At 42.1% G+C, this 23,526-nt stretch overlaps 1 protein-coding gene across 1 annotated transcript in view; it reads left to right on the plus strand.

Moving 5' to 3' along the window:
* The first annotated feature begins 1,492 nt into the window (after nt 1–1,492).
* Nucleotides 1,493–23,526, plus strand: part of SLF2 (SMC5-SMC6 complex localization factor 2) — a 45,047-nt gene continuing 23,013 nt past the window's right edge. The window contains exons 1-10 of the mRNA XM_067536946.1: nt 1,493–1,900; nt 9,185–9,228; nt 10,884–11,590; nt 12,383–12,440; nt 14,397–15,604; nt 17,768–17,850; nt 18,732–18,851; nt 19,141–19,308; nt 19,897–19,999; nt 23,042–23,117. Coding sequence (XP_067393047.1) covers nt 1,791–1,900; nt 9,185–9,228; nt 10,884–11,590; nt 12,383–12,440; nt 14,397–15,604; nt 17,768–17,850; nt 18,732–18,851; nt 19,141–19,308; nt 19,897–19,999; nt 23,042–23,117 — 2,677 coding nt within the window. The 5' untranslated portion in view covers nt 1,493–1,790. The remainder of the gene's footprint in view (nt 1,901–9,184; nt 9,229–10,883; nt 11,591–12,382; nt 12,441–14,396; nt 15,605–17,767; nt 17,851–18,731; nt 18,852–19,140; nt 19,309–19,896; nt 20,000–23,041; nt 23,118–23,526) is intronic.

A 23,526-nucleotide genomic window follows, 5' to 3' on the forward strand; every position in this document is an offset into this window, starting at 1 on the left:
GCCATCGGTGATTTGTCCCACCGAAAAGTCTTGGGTGTTATAGGCTAAACACTTCTGGCACTTCATTAGGCAAAATCCTGCATGAAAAAAATAATTTCAACATAAAGTGTAACTTGCCCCAGTTTCCTTTCCATGGCAATGTTCTGAGGGGAGAAATCACAACCTCTTTTGCACAATAATCTTTATATTCAGTGTGACTACTTGCTCCTGGTTTTGCCAGCCCTCAAGGGCAGTGTTCAGCCTCCTGCTGACTGTCACAATTACACATACCGAGACTTAATTCATTTTGTCTTAAGACTATTTTATTGGCAATTTTTAGAGAGAGATTATGTAGTAAATAAACTTGTCTAGAGGAATGTTACAGACAGCACCTGAGCTTCCTTAAGCCTAATTACAGTACTGCCATATTTAGTTGGTTCTATAGCTTGCTGTTACTCTGTTGATTTATCTGAGTTTTTGTCCAAGGCTTGAGGTCTTTGTCGATGCCTGGGCTCTGCCTCACGTGCAACCATTGGGGTTTCGTTACTCAGCAAATTAGACTAGTGTACACCCTTTGCATAGAAAGGCGCAGCGTGTTTCAGATGAGGGTAACCTGGGAGGAAAAGCTGGTCCAATGGCTGGGCGCTCCTCTGGGAGTTAGGAGAGCTGGGTTTGAGTCAAGGTTCGTCTGTGACCTTGGGCAAGTCACTTACTCCATTTTCCACAGGGATAATAGCACGTCTCTACCGTAAAAGGGTGTTGTGACTCCGTGAGAATAAACGCATCAGAGTGTGAGGAGACCAGCATCAAAAACACCCCGCTATCATGGTAGTGGGAACCGTACAAGTGCCTTAAAGAGGCAGGCATGGGCTTCGCACTCTTGGCTGACCACCTCAACCCCTCTTCAGGTGGGGTCAGTACAGCCCGTGTGCTCAAAGACCATTGCTCACAGGAGCCTGGTTTGCACTAGGAAACCCCCCTACGCTGTCCTCCTGCGGCAACTGGGGGCACTGAGCTGCTTCTGTTGACATTTGCTGGCAGCCCTAGATGGAGATCGGGGCGGGCGTCTGGGTGAGGTGCTGGGCCACGGTGGGAGGCAAGGAGGCTGCTCATGGGATGGGGCAAGGAGCACTGGGCCCCTCGACACCAGCCTGGGTGGGGGGTGCTGACTGGCCCCCAGCTGAACGGGGCAGGGGGCTGGCTTACGCAGGGGCAGACAGGGCAGGTCCCCCAGCAGCGCCCAGGCTCGGGGCAGGCGGTTTAGACTCCCCCTCACACAGGGCGCCTCGCGCCCGTCCAGCGCCTTGGGGAGGATGAGAGGAATAAGCTGAGCGCGCGCAGCATAAAGCGAGGGCGAACCTTTCTCGCCCGCCCTTCGCGCGCGCGCTCCGTGCATGGACCAATCGGAGAAGAGGGATGTGGCACGTGGTGAGGGCGCCGAAGGAGAAACGACTTCCTCGCCTCGCCCCGCCCCGCCTCTCCCCTGCCGACGAGAGGCGGAGCCGGGTAGGGACTGGGAAGGGGGGAGCTCCCCTCCACCCCATAACAGCCTTGCAGCCAATCAGAGGGACGCTCGCTCTCTTGTGCCGCATGGGAGCCAATGGGAGAGTTAGCGCTTCGCCTGCGCAGCCAATCAGAGGTCCGCAGGCCGAAGCGGGGGGGGGGAAGAGCGGTGACCCTCCCCCACCGCGCGTAGAGGCCGAAGGGAAGGGGGCGGGGCTAATCCGCCCGTTTAGTCTCTCGGCGGCGGCGCGCGAGGCTTGGCCGCGGAGGCGGGAGCGGGAGCCGGAGCCCTCCGTGCAGCCGGAGACATGACCCGGCACCTCAGCGCCGGCTCCTCCGCGCAGGGCGCGGCCGCGGGCTCGCCCGGCCGCCATTTTAAGTCGGCGGCCGCGGGGCGAGAGAGCGCCCGAGACGGCAGGTAACGGCGGGCAGGAAGATGGCTCCGGGGCGGGGCGGCGGTGTCCTTGCTCCCCCCCCCGCCCCCGGCCCGCTCCCTGCAGGGGAGAGACTGCCGCGCCCAGCGGCTCCCCCCACCCCGGAGACCGCGGCTGCAGCGCGCCGTTTGCCCTGCCCCCTCCTGGTGGGGGAGGGTGTCTCCCCTCAGAGACCGCAGCAGCACCTCCCCCACCCATCCGCGCAGGGAGACCGCAGCACCCCGCCCGTGCCGCTGCCGTCTCTGGGTCTGGGTGTAGGGGGGGAGTCCCCCACCGGCACACCTGCAGGTGCCCCCCACGGAGGGGAAATTGACTGTGCTTCCGCCCCGCCCGGTCTCCACCCACGCGAGACACGGCCCCACACCAGCCCAGATGCCGGCGGGGCTTGGCCCGGCCCTCGCCGCAAGCGGCCGTGCGCTGCTCAGGCCGGAGCGCTGGGAGTCGTCGCTTATGCAAGGCCTGGCCTCACGGGGGTGTTGCCGCTGTCGGTTTTCTCGCCGCGAGGTGAAGCGTCGAGGGGGTCCTGCTCCTTGATCACCGGCACGTGGGTCTCGCCCCTCTGCTGAGGGTGTAGGCCCTGGCTCGCTCGCCCTGTGCTGTCGCTCGGTGCCCGGCCGGTGGGTCTGAGAACACGGGGTGGTGGCTGCTGGGCAAGTCTCTCTCTCTTTCGGCTGACCCAAAAGGTACCAATTCAGCGAGTCAGTCATGCTGGAGGCCTGCCCTTGTGTGCCCAGGATGCTGCTCTCAACAGGTGCTGCTCTGTTCTGAGTCCAGCAAGATTGGTAGCTGATTGAGAGAGCTGGTCCTAACAGAGCTGATCAAAAGAAGTCACTTCTGTTTGTTTTTAACTCTAACTGGCCCGCCCCAGATATGCCTCCTACCAGCACATGATATTGAAGTCAAAGCAGAGTGTGAGGGTGGCACCAAATGACAAAATTATACACCAGCTGGGTGCATCTCTCCAGCTGCTTGCAATCAGCTGAATTCTGCTGATAACTTAGTCAGTGCTATCCAAAATGTCCTGTATGTGACAGGAGGCTTTCTCCTCCATGATGGAGAATGCTCTAGTCTGCAAGCTTCTGTCTATCTGTTCAGTAGCACCTTCTTTTGTTTTTCCTCCATCTTAATATCCCCTGTTCTGGAGGGGAAGCAGGTGTGGTTTTATTTCCCTCCCGGTAGGATTTCCTGTTTGGGACAGTGAAACTGATCTTTGTGGCTTTTGTGTTTTTGTGAAGTGTTCAGATGAAAGTGGTAGTTTTGAAAATGTGCATTGGCCAGCTTGCATCTTGTTACTTTGCAGACTTTGAAAAGATCATGAGATGGTAGATGTCAAAAAGCTTCCAGAAGCACAAAACAAAGTCACGTCTGCTAAGAGATATATCAATTTGAGATGGCCCATTATGGCAGAGGGCAGATATGTTTTGTACCATGCTCCCATTTTGTGTAACTGTGCTTTGATGGACTAACAATATTGGTGCTATTTAGATTTCTTTAAAGGTTAAACATGGATCTGCCTGGCTCTTAATAAGAGAGAGATAGATAATAAACATTTTGGAAGGGCTGTTGGTCCTTATGTTTTTAGGTTATTAAATAGATTAGTATTGGTGGTTAGAAGTCCTTTATAAAGAACTTTTATTAAAAATGGCTGTGCACCATTATTTCCTGTTTATGAGATACAAAGAAGGCCTGAAAAGTGTGGTGGGTGGGGGTTGGTTTTTTTTTAAATTGAAAGATGTTGTTTGATTCTTGTCTTATTATCAGGAATGTTGAATAAGATCATCCCAGTTGTGTGTGTGGTCCCCTCCCCCCAAACATTTTTGTGGCCTCAGATGTATTGTGTACTTGCACATTCATTGAAAGAGGGGGTTGTAGAATATTTAGTAAAGGATTCCCCCCCCCCCCCCCAACATAAATTTGAAGTAGGTGTTGACAAAAAAAATTTAAATCTGACTGAAAATCTTTCCCTTCTCGATTTACTTACCTTTCATTCTTTTAACTGTTGTGACAGTAACTGTTGTCTCTTCACTAGTTCTCCAGCCCTCCATCTTCTAAGGCTGATGACCTGTGTATTCAATTTTTTTTAAAAGGCAAAAATGTACTGCTTCTACAAATACATAAAAACCTATGAATCCTTTAGGTCTTTATCCCCACTGCGTTGGTTGTCTTTGCCTTTATCTGAAGTATGTCATATACTCTATTGTCTGAGAATCAGAGAATCACAGAAGATTAGTGTTGGAAGGGACCTCAGGAGGACCAACCCCAACTAAATCATCCCAGCCAGGACTTTGTCAAGCCGGGCCTTAAAAACCTATAAGGATGGAGAATCCACCACCTCCCTGAGTAACCCATTCCAGTGCTTCACCACCCTCCTAGTGAAAAAGTTTTCCAAATATCCAACCTAGACCTCCCCACTGGAGACCATTGCTCTTTTTTGCCACCACTGAGAACAGCCTAGCTCCATCTACCCTGGAACCCTCTTTCAGGTAGTTGAAGGTTGAATGGTAGTTGAGGTTGAAATAACAGCACTAGCTTTGACGCTATAGCTTGTTGGAAATGTATAGTGTATACTTGGCAGCAATTTAATCATGTACTATAGATGCTGCACATAGTGATTTCTGTAATTAAGGTTGCTCTATGCTTCCCATTATAAGACTGTGTTTTCAGTTGCTTATGACTCTGGCAAACTTCAGCTGTTGTGCTGAAATTTTTCATGCTGATGTCTGCCTCTGGCTGAGTGGTGGTGGTTGTAAGTTTCCACATAATAAATGGCTTAGCTGTTTCTGAGAATGAGGCTAGAAGAAAAACTCTTCCCCCCCCCCATTTTAATTAACTAGTTATGAGAATATTTTAGTGTTAGCGCCTTCATGTTTTGGAGCAGGGACTTCAAATGTGGTGGTTGGCCCTGGTTTTGGGAATGTATCTTGTGCTGTGCCTATGAAAATTAAATTAAGAGCTCTAAATTAAGAGTCTTTGATTATTAAAACTATAGATGGGTTGATGATGACTGGGAGAACCATATCATGAGTAGCCTGCTGGGTGTGAAGGTTGCGGACCTCTCGGGACATCTAGATTGACTTATGTGCAGTGCTGGAGGAGGAGCCAGTGGTTGTGGTACATGTAGGTACCGGTGACATAGGGAAAGGTAGAAAATAGATCCTGGAGGTGACATTTAGGCTACTAGGTAAGAGATTAAAATGGAGGACTTCCATGGTCCTCTGAAATGCTTCCAAGTCCACACGTGGGGCCAGGAAGACCAGTAGAACTGCATGGTCTCAATGTGTGGATGAGATGATGGTGTAGGAAGGAGGGTTTTAGGTTTATTTAGGAACTGGGGAATCTTTTGGGAAAGGAGGAGACTATATTGGAAGGATAGGCTCCACCTAAATCAAAATGGGAACCAGACTGCTGCCATGTAAAATTAAAAATGTCATAGAGGGGTTTTTAAACTAAGGGTTTGGGGAAAGCCAACAGGTGTAGAGAAGCACATGGTTCAGACAGAGACATCTCCTAGTCTAAAGGAGACACTGAAAGAGCAGTTAGAGAGGTAGGGAGAGAATCAGCATAGGGCAGAGCTATGGAAGCCAAGGGAGGAAGAGCATGGTTGCGTGTCAAATTAAGATGACAAGTCCAGAAGGATGAGGCTGGAGAACGGGTTCTGAGATTTGGCTAAGAGGAGGTCACTAGAGACTTTGACGAACAGCAGATTCAGTGGAGTGCAAGATATGGAAGCTGAGATGAAAGGGCCTCGGATGGAATTGGATACAGTCCAAGCAGTGACTAAACCGCATGTTCGATGAGCTTTGAGATGAACAGGAGATGGGTCAAGGATGACTTTTTTGAGATGGGGAAGATCAAAGCATGTTAGTACGGTGAGGAGAAAGAGAGCCGGAGGAGAGCAAGAGGTTAAGGAGAAGAGGAAGGGAAAGAATGGGAATGGGTGCAAGGGAGATCAGGAGATATGATGGAGTCATTGGGGAAGTGGAGGGTTTGGAGGAGGAGAGAAGATGAGAAACATCTGTCTGGGGCTAGGGAGAAGGTGAGTGTTGTAGAGAGGCAAGACAGGGGAAGGGATAGAGCAAGTAGAATTTCTTAACTTCTGAGTGCTTGACTTTGCAACCTTAATTTTTTAAACTCATTTTTAATGTAATTTTAATATACTGCACTGTTAAACTCATAAAATGCTAGTATTATTTGTATTACAGTAGCATGTCTCAGAGGTGGATTAACCACTGATGGGAGAAGCTCTCCTGTTGGTGTAGTAACCTCTTCACTAAAGTGCTATAGCAATGCAGCTGTGCTGGTGTAGTGCTGTATGTGAAGACAAGCCCTCTGGGCAGGTTTAACCTTAAAATGCTGCATCTGCCACAGTTCCACAGGGGAAATTGTTAGTTATGTTGGAGAAAATGGGGATTAATATGGAAATTGAAAGGTAGATAAGGAACTGGTTAAAGGGGAGGCTACAACGGGCCGTGATGAATGGTGAACTGTCAAGCTGGAGGGAGGTTACTAGTGGAGTTCTTCAGAGATTGGTCTTGGACCAATCTTATTTAATATTTTTATTAATGACCTTGGCACAAAAAGTGGAAGTGTGCTAATAAAATTTGCAAATGACACAAAGTTAGGAGGTATAACCAATATGAAGGAGGACCAGAATATCGTATAAGATGATCTGGAGGACCTTGAAAAGTGGAGTAATAGAAATGGGATGAACTTTAATAGTGCAGAGTGCAAGGTCATGCACTAACAAGAATTTTTGCTATAAGTTGGGTACCTATCATTTGGAAGAGACAGAGGAGGAGAGAGATCTGTGTGTATTGGTTGATCACAGGATGGCTATAAGCTGCCAATGTGATGCGGCCGTAAAAAAAGCTAATGCAGTCCTGCAGTGTAGCAAGTGAGGTATTTCCAGTAGAGCCAGGAAAGTGTTAGTACCATTATACAAGGTACTAGTGAGAGCTCATCTGGAATACCGTATGCAGTTCTGAACTCCCATGTTTAAGAAAGATTAATTCAAAGTGGAAGAGGTGCAGAGAAAGGCTACTGGGATGAACTGAGGAATGGAAAACCTGCCTGATGAGAGGAGATGCAAAAAGCTTGGCTTGATTTAGCCTAGTCAAAAGAAGGCTGAGGGGAGGTACGTTTACTCTCCATAAATACCAGGGAGGGAAAGAGTTATAAGTGCCAATGTGGGCACAAGAACAAATAGATATAAACTGGGCATCAACAAGTTTAGTCTTGAAATTACATAAAGGTTTTTAGCATCAGAGGAGTAAAGTTCTGGGAACAGCCTTGTAAGGGGAGCAGTGGGGGCTAAAAAGCAAACTGGCTTCAAGATTGATCTTGATAAGTTTTATGAAGGGGATGATATGGTGAGACTGCCTACAATAGCATGAAGCCGATCTGTGACTGCTAGCAGCAGATACCTCCAATGGCCGGTGATGGGGCACTAAATGGGGAGGGCTCTGAGTTAGAACAGAGAATTCTTTCCTAGGTGTCTGGCTGGTGGGTCCTGCCCACATGCTCGGGGTCTAACTGGTGGCCATATTTGGGGTCAGGAAGGAATTTTCCATTGGGTCACATTGGCAGAGATCCTGGTGGGTTTTTGCCTTTCTCTGCAGCATGGGGTCACTTGCAAGTCACTTGCAGGACCGGTGGGTCATTTGCAGGTTTAAACTAGTGTAAATGGTTGATTCTCTGTAATTTGAAGTCTTTAAATCATGGGTTGAGGACATCAGTAGCTCATCCAGAGGTTATGGGTTTATAACAGGAGTGGGTGGGTGAGGTTCTGTGGCCCTCATTGTGCGGGAGGTAAGACTAGATGATCATGGTGGTCCCTTCAGCCTTAAATTCTGAGTTACGCTGCCGCAGTGCTTAGGTGAAGATGAATCTCCTCAAGGGGCAGTAGCTACATCAACAGGAGAAGCTTTCCCATTGCCATAGTGCTGTATTCACAGCAGGTTAAGGTCCGTATAACTACATCGTTCAGCAGTATGGATTTTTCACACCCCAAGCAATGTAATTATTCCGACAAAAGTCTGTAATGTAGACCTGGCTTCAGAGTGTCTAAGCTAAATACAAGATGAAACAGATTATTTAGCACAAGTAACTAATGCATTTACCATTAAAAGTGAAGTGGCCCATTAACACACCTCCAGTCATTGGAAGGAAAGGAATGGGAATTGGGGGCAGGAGGGGAAGTAGCTGGGGGACCAGGGAGGAGGTGGTGTTAGTGGGTTATAGGTTGTTGTACTAAGCAATAAATCTAGCGTCTATTTAGTGCATGATTTTTAGTGCCTAGCAAAACTATGAATTTAAGCTCTCAGGCTTTTTTTTTTTTTTGAAAGTGTTGTGCTGATTTCCTTTGAGGATTAGAACTTGTAGGTTCAGAGAGAGAGTGATGGCTTTGTGCAAAGTGTTCACCCCCAGGTGATGTGGTGGTTTTTGTCTCGTATCATTTTTCTTATGAGAGTTAGTTTGAGAGTTTAGTGATTGTCTGGTTTCACCTATGTATTGCTGTTAGGGCATTTAGTGCACTGGATGTTATGGTAGGCATGTGTAGGACCCAGGGATCTTGAAAGGTGTGTGGGTGGGAGGTGTTGATCATTGTAACAGTGGAGATAGGGCATTACAACATCTCTTGTGTTACTTTGCAGTGTGGCTGTTCTAGCTTGTGCTAGACTTAAGGAGTAAATTGAGTGTAGTTATACTCAATAAGAGAGGAGTAGGGAGAAGCAGAATTGCAAAGGTGTTGAATGGTAGGACAAGAAGCTTGAAATTGATGTGTTGGAAGAGTGGAGTCAGTGGAGGGATTCAAACAGGGGCACGACGGTTCCTTGGATAACAAAGAAAGAAGGCAATGCCTCCAGAGAGAAGGAGGGTGTAGTTGTAAGTCAGGGATGTTTTAAAGCTGTGTACCAATATCCAGAGCTTGATCAACTGGTTGGTTGATATTTCCAAAGTCGATTGGGGGGGATTTAGCCACACAGGTTCAATCGAAAGTAATGGAAGCTGTGTGGCTAAATCCCCTAGCCAGCTTTGAAAATCCCACCCTTAAAAATAACAACTTAGTACTTTATTTATAGTTTCTCACACCATTTGGAGTGGGAAAAGGAATTCTGTCATACGCTTGTTGTTTCTCAAGGCTTTGTGTTGGACAGAGCGCTATGGGAACATGAAGTTTTCTGTAACAAGTAAAATATTACAGGATTTCAGTTTTATTTTTTTTATGACAGCACTAGTATCATGAAAACTGTACTTTTCCTTTTCAGAAATCAGTCTATTACAGACTTCTTCAGACCAGCTCCAAAACAAGGTAAGATGATCATTATGAAAGATCTTTGTGCGTGAGTTTTCTTAAATTATACATCTGCAGAAATCTAACAACTTATTTCCAGTTGTGAAACTTGTAATCTATAGAAGACCATATAACCAGATGTGTAATAAATGTTGGTGATCAAATTAGTGATGTAAAATATCGTTTAACAAAACTGTTTAAACGATTAAAATTGTTGGTTAAACGTTTAACCGATTATAATATTTTACATCCCTAGGGAGTCCCAGTGGGGCCTGGATGGGGGCCATCCTGCTGCATCTCGGCCCTGCCACCGTGCAGGGCCCTGGCCCCTCCAATCACCCCAGAGGGGCCCCGCTGCCCCTCAGCCTACAGGAGGGGGCAGTAAAGCACCTCTGCCCTGCCCACCCTCCACTGCGCTCCTGGCCCTGCCCCATCTCAGCTGCTGCCACCTGGCTTACCTGCTGCTCAAGTGGGCGCTGCTGGTGGCACCAAACCCCTATGCTGCCAGATTTCTGCCCTACATGTGCGTGAGCACATCCCATCCCCCCTTCCTGCAACTCCCCATCCCCACTCACCCTCCAGGTGCACAGCCTCCCCCGCTCATGTAGCAAAGGGCTGATGCAATTTGTAAACCGTAAGACTAGCACTTACCGTTTAACCGTTTGTTTTACATCCCTAGATCAAATAGGTCAGATATAACCCTGCATGAATTCTAGCAGGGTAATAAATGCAAGTTAAACATTTCCTTTCCACTGAGCATGATTAAGATTGGGTTACTATCCACAGTCTGTCTATGGCATAATTTATCATTTTTATGTTATGGGCATGAAAATACTGTTTGAAATTCAGTGGCGCTGAACCTTTCCAGACTATTGTACCCTTTTCAGGAGTCTGAGTTGTCTTGTGTTTCACTTCACTTAAAAACTGCTTGTTTACAAAATCAGACATAAAAATACAGGTGTCACAGCACACTGTTACTGAAAAATTGCTTACTTTCTCATTTTTACCATAGAATTATAAAAAGTCAATTGGAATATAAATATTGTACTTACATTTCAGTATAAACAAGTCGTTGTCTGTATGAAATTGTAGTTTGTATTTACTTTGCTAGTGCTTTTTATGTAGTCTGTTGTAAAACTAGGTAAATATCTAGATGAGTTGATGTACCACCTGGAAGTACAGTACACCTACCCCTAGTTGAGAACCACTGATTTACATAGTGCAAGTGAACATTGAGTTACTTAATAGAAAAGTCTGTTTGGCTGGTAAGAGAGGAAGATATGGAGTCTATGGGTATGTTTGTGCTGTGGGGAGAAAAGTGTGTTCTTAATTTGGGTTAACTAAACTGGCAGTAAAAACAAAGCAACTCAGTTTTTAACTCTAGTTAGCAGCTTGAGTTAAAATCTCTGTGGGAGCATGGCGTTGAATTCAAGATGCTAATCAAAATTAGTTTTTAATTTGGATTAGCTAACTTGGGTTAGGTAATGTGATTTAAGGACACACCCATTTTTGCAGTATAGACATACCTTATCTTTATTTGACTTTAGGTTCTATATTGTTACTTCATATTTTGTGTCTAAAAGCTTCTTTATTCCTCTTTTGTAATAATGTGGTAACTAAATTATGCATAATTAATTTTTATATTTTGTATCTCTTTAAATTTGGTTATAAAGACAGACTTGTATTGTGTTCTCCGGACAAAAGAAATGTAAAAAATGGAGATGTTGGATTATCGGTCATATGTACAGAACGATTTGAAAAGAAAATATCCTCTCAGAAGAAAACTAGAAGGCAAAAGATTCCAGTTCAACCAGCAAACAAGAGTCCTATAATAGATGACTTATTAAGAGGAACTAAGAGAGAGAAAAAGGACAGTCCAAATGTTTTAGAAAACAACAGAGCATGCATGGCGCTAAGCACAAAGTATCCGAAAGTTGTGGTTCAAAAGCTCCCTATGTCTGCAGGATCCCCCAACTATTCCTTGACAAAAAAGGATAAGACAAGTAAAAGAGAACCTGGGAGGAATGAGAAGTGTCCAATTAAAACAAGAACACCATTGTTTTATGAAAATGGTAGGGAACAGCAGATTGAGTGTATGGATCTAGAGGAGACCAGTTCAGACTCCAGCAAATGGGTTTCATCATCAGAAGCTGACATCTTAAACTATGCCAGAAGTAATGGTAATGTGAACACTAACCCTGTGTGCCAAAAAGCAGGGCATTCCCCAAAGCTCCAGCACAGCTCTGTTGAATCTCAATTTCGGTTATCACTAGAAACTTACTGCAGAGAAAGAGAGCAGAAGAGACAAAGAATAGAACAATCTAAACTGCAGCCCTTCAGCCCAGTAAAGGCATTCTCAGGAACAAGTATATCAAATCAGGTATGTCTGCAAGTGTCAATAAGGGCCAAATCTCTGACCAATATTTTAGGTGAATGTGATTATATAAAGAATATAATACATAGTACTGCCTTTTGCTCTTCTCCATGTAATTTTTATGCAAAATATTGATAAACTGACTAATGGCTATTTTTAGGTTAGTCAGAAATAACTAGCTTAAAAGCTGCCTGCTCAGAAGACTACCAAGCCAGATATAAATTTACTCTTATACACAAACCTTGAGGACCCATCTGATAATTCATAACCTTAAGTTATAAACATCGAGCAATAGGCAGGGGCATTGGCTGTCATCCTGGAAGCAGTGGTCTGCTTTTATTCTCTAGTTTCAGTGCAGACACAGTGCTTTGATGGAAATTGCAGTCCCCCTCCCAGTAGAAAACCTAAATATAAAGGCAGATGTACCAATGCTGCAAACCAGTACAAGTATGCAAAAATAGTATAAAATACTATATAAAATACACTGATGTACACTGATGACATTTTATTAAAAAATAAGCTTTTATTTTGACAAGGTAATTTTACGTGAAGCAATGCTCCTCTCTCCCTGTATGCCATTTTTTAGGTATTTAGAACTTTGAAATTAAGGCGTAAATTCTTTTAGATGTGAACCATACAGCCAAGAGAAATAAAAAGTACTATTAAATAAATAGAAATGGCATTGGTATTTTTTCTAAAATTGAATATGGAATTTATTTAATCTACCTGGCAAACCCTGTTTAAAAACACTGTTAAGCTCAAACAAGTAACTTTTTTTCCCCCCCATCTTGTTAACAGGGCAATGGATGTCTCTTAAGAAAAAGATCAAGCTCTGCTTCATGGGAAACTGCCTTAGGTAAAAACAGTGCTAATGATGTAGAATTAGTTGGAACAAACAGGTTCTCATTTTAATGATTGATTGTCATTTAGTAATGGCTAGATGCCTTTTGATGTTTGGAGACTTTGTATGTGCATGGAGCTGAATTGAGACTCATAATTTCATAGAGGCTCATCAGTAACTAAGAAACCAAGCCTGAAACTTTACCACAAATACACTGTGTTTTTAAAGTAATGTTGATTTAAACAAACCTAACCATTTCAACATGATTTCTGCTTTGGTCTGTTGTGGCAAAGTTTAAAAATGATTTGGAGCTGTTGAAAATATTAAAATACAGCATACAATTAAGTGGTGCTGTTGCCGTGTTGGTCCCAGGATATTAGAAAGATGAGGGCTCTTTGTAAGCTGGAACGCTGGTCTCTCTCACCAACTGAAGTTGGTCCAATAAAAGTTATTACCTCACCCACTTTGTTTCTCTCTAGTATATAATTAAATCAGGCTCTGATATTGCAGAAATGACCTTTATCAGTTTGGAAAAGTAGGTATGCTTAATCTTTTTATATCAAAGTGTGAATTCTTACTACACAGGTAAGCTTATTTTTTGAGTATAGGGAAGCCTAAAGACAGAACATTTTGAGCTTTTATCAGCGGTCATCACGGTGCTTATCTAAAAGTTTTAAACATAGAAATCCCAATATTGATTCAAGACTATAATTTAGAAATTCCACCCTTACTGTTGTAGTTTAACAATTTTTGTCTTTCATCTTTAAAATAATAATAATAATGGTTTTACTTTAATATGTTGCTTTCCTTTTAAACCATAATTTTGTGGTATTCAGTATGTAGAAGTTGCATAAACTGAATTAAAAAACACGATTAAACCAAATCAGTAAATCTTGGTAATTCCATTGAAATTAGTGGAGTTATTTTGAGTTTACATAGAATCATAGAAGATTAGTGTTGGACGGGACCTCAGGAGGTCATCTAGTCCAACACCCCTATTAGAATAAATAAGAGCAGAATTTGGTTCACTTTGTGCATAAATCATTTCACTTAATCTAATTTTATGTTCATTTTTAGTGAAGTATAAATCTGGGATTTTTTTAAAAAAGATAGTTGACAATGTCAGATATTGATTATATCTGTTTGCTAAATATCAAAATACAGTGAAATACACGGTGCATATTAGAGTGCCAATTCACAAAATACTAGTGTTTCTGTCCAGATCTGAGTTTCAGGTGATTTTTCAAACGTAGCTTTAGAAGAAGACATCCTTGGGTCACTTTTTAAGTTGGTCATTGATGAGGTTATCCGCAAATAGCTGTAGTTAGGTATGGTAGCATTTTCTAATCCCTCCTCGCCAAGTCTGTCCGATGTGATAATATCTAATTAGACATCCTCTGGGTCCTGGTCTAATTCTAGATAAGTACCTATATTTTAAGAGAAACTTTATCCGAAAAGGGAAGGAATCTGTTAACTCTGTTAGTTACTGTCATACTTTTAATTCTTTTGTTTTCAAAATCAGTTTTCAGAAGCCCAGATATAAATAAATAATGGTATTTCAAATAAACTACTTCAGACTATGGAAACTTTCCTCTGTTCTCAGACATGATACCTCCTCCCTTAATCTGGCTGCTATCAGTCCCAACATATTTTAGTTCTACCATGTGGAGCAGATGCCCCAATAGGATACTGAGCTCCTTTTTTAAAGTAAACTGTTCTTATTTCATGGCCAGATTAGTTACTAGTAATGCACACGTATAATCTCAATTAAAGATGTCTAATCTGAGCATTAATACTGTGAATTAAGTGAGAGAGTTGCTGTTTCTGCTCAAAGATTTTGTCAGTCATGTCATTAGTGAGAAACTAACAGTTGTTTTATTCCTTTTTAAAAAAGTACTGTTGTGACACTGTTTCAAGTGATTCCTTTGTAAAAGTTTCAGTGTTTAATTTTTTCTTAAACTTTTCCCACAGATGAGTCTTTTCAATCAAAGCAGGTTTCAAAACCTGAAGTTTCTTCTCCAGCCCTACCAAGATGGTCATCTGCAAAGGCTGTTAATATGATGGAAAGAACTGGCTTTTCCATATTTCCCCTTACCTCAAAAATTTCTTCAGGACTATTGAAACCAAAAGACTTTACTGGAAAAAGAAAAAGGAGATCTGTGAATATGGATTTGAAAAGTTCAGGAAAACCTGTGGAACAAAGTTTGAATGAACCTCTTATCAGCAGGTCATCTGAAAAATGCAAAAATAGAAAGTCTGAATACATAAAACATATTGTACTAAAGTCTCCAGGCAATGGTGTTCTGCAACTAGAGGATGCTGCTATGTCACATAGTGAAGACTTGCCTCTTTCAGTGGAATATTTTGACATAAACCACAAAAAGGAAAAAGATAATTCCTCATATATGGGTTTGTCATCTTTATATTTTGGACACTGTGCTAATAATAAAAATGACCAAATCTATGTTGCAGATACCAAAGAAAATCAGTTGCAAGTAATCCCCTCACATTTCCTCTTAGAAAAGTCACCATCTTTTTCTCAGGACAAAACTACTGTAAAGACTTATCTCCATGAATTAACTAAAACTCAGTCAAACACAGCGTGTACAGAAGAAATGAAATGCCTACATTCTTCTGCTCGTGTTCAAAGTGCTAGTTCATCTCAGGTTTTGGAAATGAAGAAAGAGCAAGACAGAGCAAGACAGACTGAACCTGTCCTTTGTGAAGCTGATAATATACAGCTTTTCTCAGATTCTCACAAGAATTATACTAAATCAAAAGAGAGCACTGTCAGGACTTCAAAAGATAATTCTGACTTGCCTTCAGTGGACACCTTTGAGAAGCCTGTATTATCAGTAAAGACTGGCAAAGTTGTTGCACGATCACTGTCTTTTGAACATGGATGTTCAGCAAAAAGCCCTAACTCTTCTCAGCTTTCAAATGAGTCAAACGTTGCAAACTCCAGCATAACTTCTGTGTTGAATGGAAATTTAAGCAACAGTTCTGATAGCGACGATGAGAGTTTTGATTGCAATTTAGACAGCGAAGAAGAAGAAGAAATGCTCTTGCCACTGCAAGATATCCTGTCCTCCAGTTCAAAACCACATGGTGGGACTCCAGAAAGAACTTGTCCTGAGAATCTTTCACAGGACACCTTGACTCCATCACCCAAACTTTCTGTAGGTGGCTAAAATTTTTCATCTGAGTCAAATTTGTCAGTGTTTATTTCTTCCTGACAGTTCAGTATTTCCTATAAAAGAATCTCTTCTAACTAAGTGAAAAGTCTTGTATATTTGATTGTAAAACTGGATAGTCAGCTTAAGGGCCTGATCCTATAAGGTGGTAACTGTCTTTTTATCGTGTGCAGAGATTGGCTTTGTTCCCTTCCACTTGAGCATATTAGTGGTTTCAGGAACTCTATTTTTCACCTCCGTTTAAAAAAGAAAAGACAGGCTTTACATTTTCATGTTGTCCTGGATGTGGCAAGATCCTTCCAGAAGAATTTAAATTGACCAAGGGAGTTCCATATTTACTGAGCTGGCTGGCTGAGTAAACTGTTCTTCATTCTCAAGAAGTTCATCCATGTTGATGAATTTAATGTAGATATTGACCTGTGATGGGCCAGGAAGTTGACTTGTGAGCATGAAGTGTTCTTTGAAGTGTATCAGCTCATCCTTTTGAGGAAGGCTAAATTTCAAGGAACCTAGAATACTTGACACCTTGCAGGAGGTTTCAGGACTCGTCTGCAGTCATGTTTCCTTTTTTCCTCAGTCTGTGCATTAGTATGAACTCCATCTTACAATTTACAGGGGTATTGTGAGGATGACTTAATGCTAGCACTTTACAAATTATTTGCTCAGTAGCACAGCCTGGCAAACAAGCTGCTTTTTTATTTAAAATTTTATAGTAAAATATAAATGAGGGTTGATTTTAAAGTACTACTAGCGTAAGACTTTCCTAATATAGTGCTCTTAACAGAAGGCTAATTACCTTGAAAACAATGGCATTTTATAACCTTTTTTAAAAACAACCTTGACTATCATGACTACATAAAAATTAATTCTGTTTCCAACTCTTGAAATAGTAGGGAAGAGGGGTTGTTTGCCTCATTTCCTGAAAAACCACAAATACAATACACATGTAGTGACTGTTAATTAGTGGCACGTATTAGATCAGATATTTGGTCACAAACCTCTTACATAGCATGTGTCTGTGGAATTAAACAGACTCTACAGATAATTAGTATGTTGTTCAAGAATTGCTATGACCATATATTTTGTGGGATGTTCTTCTGGTCTATTTAAAAATAAGAAAGTGTGTGTGCACACAACAAAATAGAACAAAAATCAGAGGGGGGGAAAAAAGGCTCCTGCATTGCACCAAAGCAATCTCAGACCAAATTTTTAAATGTTAATCAAATGCAGGATCTGGTAAAAGTGTTCTACACCAAAATGTTCCTTTTAGCTTCCGTGATTGGGCACAGGGTTCAGAGCCAGGTGGGTCCAGTGCTTTAGGCTTTGTCTACACTAGCACTTATGTCGGCAAAACTTTTGTCACTCAGGAGTGGGGGGGGGGGGAAACACCCCCGAGTGACACAAGTTTTGCTGGCATAAGTGTTGTGTGGATGCACTGTTGGCCGGAGAGCGTCTCCGGCCAACATAGCTACCGATACTCCGTTGAGGTGGTTTTATTATGTCGGCAGGAGAGCTCTCTCCTGTTGACATAATGCAGCTACACAAGCACTCTTACAACAGCACAGCTATACTGATACTTAAGTGTCTATGTAAGTGTAGACTAGCCCTAAGGCTCTTCTCTTCTATTGACTAGCTTTAATTCTCTTCAGCCCTTATTTGGTGAAACCTGACATAACTTCCCTAAGAAGTGAGCTAGTTTATTTGCTTAACTTTTATATGGTGCCTCTCACTGCAGTATCTGAAACCCATTTTACATAACCTGGCTAAGCCTCATTTAACTGATAAGTGATTTTAGCCTAGTGTCACATAAGTAGCTTTTGGTAGAGCAAAGCTCTGAAATGTTAAGGCCTTTTTTCATCTGATCAGTGCTGCCTGTCAAGGAGAAAATGTTTTTGCTTTTTGCAGTTGGTTGTGTAATCTGTCAAATGAGGTTTAGATTTGTAAAGATATTTTGGCATTGCACTTGATTGTAAACCCTCTTATTTTTCACAATCTCCTTTAGGTTTCTAAGTGCAAGTTCATGTATTATCTCTTATTGAGCAGACAGATTAAAATGTGATTATGAATGCTACCTTTTGTCTAGTAGTGACTCATCTTAAGACTGTGTTCTCCCCATTTTAAAAAAACCTTCATACTAATTCATTGCAGATTTCTAAACTTCCTGTTGTGAGTCAAGTATCTTATGTAAACAGTCTAGAGCATCTGTTGAAGGAGAAGGAAGAATCCAAAAGGTTAGCATGTTTTATTATTTTAAGATAAATATAATACTGATGAAAAATGCTAAACTCACTTGCAGAATCATAGTTTCTTTATTCATCCCAGAACTGGACAGCATGAGCATTGGCAAGTTAAGGTTTGGGCACTACTGCCCATGTGCCTGAGCCTGTACCTAGAGGGGCCAGCTGAGGGTTTTTTAATGAGACTGTCACTAAAGGGACATAGTGTCAGTTGTAGCTTTTGTGATGTGTCCACCTGTCCCTTAGTCTCAATCCAGTTCCAATTGTCTCCTTTATTGTAGGCCATCAAACTGCAGCTAGGAAACAATTAGTGGCATAGACTTATTACTATAGCTTCTTCAAGCTGGTTGCTATTCTTGTTGAAATAGGCCTATCCGACATTAGTCATTCTTGCTGCCTACCGGGATCAGAACAGCCACAGTTGGGTGGGAGAAATCAATTTAGCATCCTTCCAAGATGTCTTAAGGTGAAAGACATAGGCTGGAATGTGTATTGATACCAGTTTGTAATGATGGGAGAGAGTACTATTGACAATCTAGCTAGTAAAGAACTTGATCTTAGAAGTAAATTCAAAAGCTGATTAAAGTAGTAAGAAGAATAACTTTCTTCCCATTGATCTTTACCTATTAAGTAATCTCAAGAAATGATTATTAAAAGTCAGATCATATAGCTACGGTAGTCTTCATCACATTTTGGTCTTAAATTGGTGTACTCAGAAGAGTATATTCAGCAAGTTCATCACATTATACCGTGCTCCACATGATGCTTTAATCAAAGATGTGAACTCTAATCTACAGTGAGGGTACATACTTGAGTTTGTTGTTATAAAAATGGACTAGCAATAATATGGTGGTCTGCTCTTGCCTCCACTGCAGGGTAGATGAACTAGAGAAGCAACTACAAGAAGGCATACAGGGAATGGGACTAAATTCTTCAGTTGGACAGGAAGGGCAAGAAAACTCTGATGAAGACGGAGATCTGTCAGAAGAACACAGGTTTTTCCTCTTTAATATGACTTAAATCTGTCCTTAATTTCTCTAGTCTCCCACGTGGGTGCATACTCAGTGAAACGTTTGTGACTGCTGTAACCGCTTTGTTTTTTAAAATACATGCTTCTGCTTTACCTTTAAGGTCCTACATATTTACTTGGCAATAACTGTGTTCTAGGCTAAAGTGCCTTTTCAGTTTAAGGCTGAAATGTTCATTAGCCAAGGATAAAACTGTCTCTGATAGGAAGTGGCCTCCAATTATATAAGTTCACAAGAACAATTGTATGTATTACAGGGCATTTATAAAGAGGTTTTCAATAGTAACTGATGCCATTCCTGATTATCACCCTGGAGAAGAAATATTTGACTTATCAAACTCTGGGAAAATCTTCAATCAATATAGCCTTGATTTGAGGAATTCTGGTTTCATCCCTCAAAATCCTATAGAAAAACTCCTTCTTAGGTAAGGGTATTTTTTCCCCCCACTATAAAGTTTCTTCTGTTATCCACTAAAGGAACTGGTAACTCCTACTTTCAGAGGCAGGGTAGTGGACTAGAGGGGCCACTGGTCTGTTTCAGTGTAGCAGTGCATATATTTGGTTTTTTTTAAATCAAAATTGGGCTTAGAATTTGAGTTTCTTTTTTTTAATAGAGCTAGTGCACTTTTTAAAGGGCAGTGCTTTAACAATTATGCCTTTAATGAAGACAAGTGAGTATTTGAAAACAAGTTATTCTTAAATTAATCTTAAAATTTTCAGCTTATATTACATTTGAGAAAGGACTAATTGTTTTAAAATTTGTCATCTGTGTTTGAAAAATTAATTATGAATAAGGGACAGCCACTGCAGTAGACTAAAATTTATATCCATCAGGAATATAGTGAAAAGAATACCTGTAATGGATGTTTCATAAACTCAAATCCTTGAGAGATCTTGTGGGAGGCTCAAATCCTTGAGAGATCTGGTGGTGAGGGGGGGGAATACTGTTTTTATGGATTTGGAGATGTCCATTTTATCACCACATTGATTCCTGTTTTCTCTTACTATCTCAGATCAGAAGTAACACAGCAGCTTTCTTTAACAACTCAGGGTTTCCTCAGTTGTGCTTACAGTTGTACACAGTGCCCCATACCAGTTTTAAAGTGGCTGTTTCAGGTAAGATCATTGCTATTTTCCAGTTCTCCTGCGTTAAGTTATACAATTACATTCATGATTAGTTTACTTGGGAAACCAAATGTGGCTCAAACTTCATGCAGTTAGAATACCAAGATTGTAAACATACTAGATCCGTTTCTAATTTAAACATAAATCACCCTCTTTGTGCATCCTGATCTGTCCTCCAATCTGAAATATTTGGACTGAACCTCTCTTCCTGCAAATGCCAGAGACATTTCAGATGTGGGGTTTCAGGGTTTGGTTATGCCACTTCTGTCTTTGCACCTTCCTGGCACTACAAACACAATGGGATTTAAGCAATCCTGCCTTATTCTTTAGAATCCTACTGTCTTAAATCTTATTTTGGGGGCAACAGAGAGCTCACTTTCTTCCACCTCCCTATCCATTTTAGGAGATCAAATTTCTTGACCCAGTCTGTCAAGTAGGACCACCTGCTAGGCTCCTTCTTTCTCTTCTTCCCTCCCCAATCAAGGCAGATCAGGCCAAAACGAGTAAGCAGAGGACCAACAGGTGCTCCTTCTGTCATAGAAGGGGAGCTCTGCCACACCAGGTCCCATTCCATACAACCGTATGCTGGTAAAGGGGCTCTTATTCTGGGTAGCAAATCAGGGTCTCCATTCCCTTGTTGCTCTCCCACCATCACCAGCAGACTTCTGTAGAGACCCATCAACAGGGTTGGTTCTGTCCTGAAACAGGCCTGAGGGTGGAATAGCTCTTCTGCGGCATGGATGCTGTTGACAATAGACGTGTGGATACAGGAGTCTGTGCAGCATAGATGTTCTTTGGAGCTCCATGCTCCTCCACTCACTTCATTCCCTCTTAAGACCAAGAGAAACATTAAACCATCTGAAGGAGACCTTTCACTTTTACAGTTAAGGGCCTTAAAGCCTGTCTTTCATGATCAAAGATGCTCAAGGCTGAAGTCTATATTCTTCATAATAAAAAATAGATTAGGAAGGGTTTGGGCTGTCTTAGATCTCGGGAGAATGAACGGATAGATGGGGGTGAAGTTTCTGCTCTGAGTGCAATCTCTCCAGCAAACCTATTGACATTGGCAGAAGCTTATCTGCACGTTCCTATGAGACCTTGTCATTAACTTCTGTTGTTCAGTTGCAGAAATCCCCACTACAAGTACAAAAGCATTACTCTTTAGTCTGTCTTCTGCCTCCAGTAGGTTCTGATGTTGTTGGTTATGACAGTAGCCAGGCTTCAGGAGTTCATCTTGACATTGTCATCAGAGCCCCTTCCCCATAGACCTTAAAGGAAGCGCCCCCAGAGTACTTTCCTGGTCACAGATTTCAGGCACGTGGGATTCTGATAAATAGCTCTCAGGGACACCTCTCCCTCCGCCACACAGCTATTAGAATGAGTGACTCAGAAGATCAAAATTGAAGAAGCAATGGTCATTCTCATCATCCCAAATTGGCCAAGAATACAGTGATTCTCAACCAGCGGAACTGTTACATCTCTTTCCTTCCTTCTCTGTAGACAGCCTCTCCCATCCCGTGGTCTGTTTTTGCATACTGCCTCAATTACCTAAACTGGGTAGCTTGGTTGTTGAGCAGCAATTCCTAAACAAGGTACTCTCCTAGCTTTCTGGTGGGTGTTCTGCCCTTCTCAGCTTACTCTGAATATGGACAGAATTCTAGTAATGGTGTCAAGGTGGGTGGATCAACTTGGAAACCAGGCATTCCGCCACCCTGTGATTACTTACAGCACACCCTAGGCTTGGGCTTAAACAATTGCATCTCAACAGCGAGGCTCATCATAAGGTAGCTCAGAGACTTTGATATCAAAGTTTTAAAGGCAATTTGTCTATTCAAAAGTTAGAGCTGTCTTCCAGCCTCTAATGGGTTAAGCTGTTGCGATCCATCAAGTCACTGGAAAGTATGTCACCTCCATATTTTCTCGCCACAAAGACATTCTTCCTGGTGCCATCTACAGAAAGAATCTGAAGTCTTTGCTCTTAGAAGGCACTGACTTTACTGCATATTACATACAGTTTTTTATAGTTTACCTGTTATCAAGGTAAACTTCCTTCTATTTATCACAAGGAATTATTCATCTTGTTCAAAATCCTCAGTGTGCATAAATGAACCATGGGTGGGTGAGTCAAGTTCTGAATCGTTGGAGAATATGCAGCTGCAGAGAAACTGATTCCAGAAGGCATTTGAGCCCTCTTACCACATTCCACAGTGGCCTTATGAAAAGACGTGAACCACTGCTTAGGAAATCTTCATGGTTGTCGTTATACATTTGGAAAAAGCTTCCTCCCCAGTTCTCAGCAGCAATATCCAGGAAGATGGTCCCCAAATTGATTTAATATAGTATTGCTGGTTTTAGGAAATGCCGTTCTCTCTCTCTCTCTGCCAATTTTTCTGTACTGTTTGCTAGAGCTCAGATGTTTGAGGGCAGAGGTCAAGATTCAGAGAGCAGATCTTATTACTAGATTTCCTTTCTTTCCCCCAATCACCCTGAGTCGAAATAAGTTCTTCCTCTACAAAAGACTCTTCAAGGGTCATGTATATAGTTATTCTTAAGACCTTATGCAAATGTATTATCTACTGAGCATGCAGCATTTCAGTACATTACAGTACAGAATTATGGATGCTTACCTAGGGTGGAAGTCAAGTCAGAACTGCCTCTGCTACTGGTTAGAAGAGACTCTGTCCAGATGGCTTAGCTTTGGGGAGAAGTCCAGGTCCAGAAATAAAATCCTCTTGTGACATATTTCACACTGAGGTTGCCACTACTAGAATGAATCTTCTCATGAACTGTTCAGACAATGGGATGTAGGATTCTGACCTTACATTCTTGCAGAGGGTAACTTTTAATTAAACAGTCACAAGATAAGAACTGTTTGAATGATGCAAATATCCCGAGTACCCTCCTTGCTTAGGAAGCTTTGTCATTTAATTTTTCTGTTCCTGTTTCTTCTCTTAACAAGGATTCAGATTATTATAATAATAAAACTTCAGTTTATCTAACATGTAACTTAGTTTGTCATGCTTCTTTCAACAGATGATGTCAGTTCATTCAGACTATTATGTTTCAACGCAGATTTTGGATACACTGGTTGAGATAACAATTAAAAACGGTGAGTCTTTAAACAAAGGACAGTTCTGATTTGACTGAGGATAATAGTCATTAGGCCCAAATCTAGAAAAAGAGGAAAAACAGAATACTGTACTCTAGATCTTTCATGACATTGCCACTGTAGAGTCCCATTGTGAATTTAGGTGCCTTCACTGGGTGATATGGCACACCTTTCATAGCTGTCAGTCTTTCAGTGAGTATGTGCAAGTAATGATCTCAGGGTACAGCTGCAGAGGCAATACACCCAATACAAAGTTCACTCTGGTAAATATCTTCCATCCTTGCCCAAACAGCATTAAAAGTAGGAGGGCATCTGTCCAGTAGATCGAATGTTGACTCTTTCATTTTCCCAGAGGTCTTTACTGTTCCCTGTGTCTTTATTTTGTGAGATACAGGCGCAAACAGTCCAT

Source organism: Emydura macquarii, unplaced genomic scaffold (genome assembly GCF_026122565.2).
Source record: "Emydura macquarii macquarii isolate MOO-44397 ecotype Brisbane River unplaced genomic scaffold, CSIRO-AGI_Emac_v2 contig_3692, whole genome shotgun sequence".
Lineage (NCBI taxonomy): Eukaryota > Metazoa > Chordata > Testudines > Chelidae > Emydura > Emydura macquarii.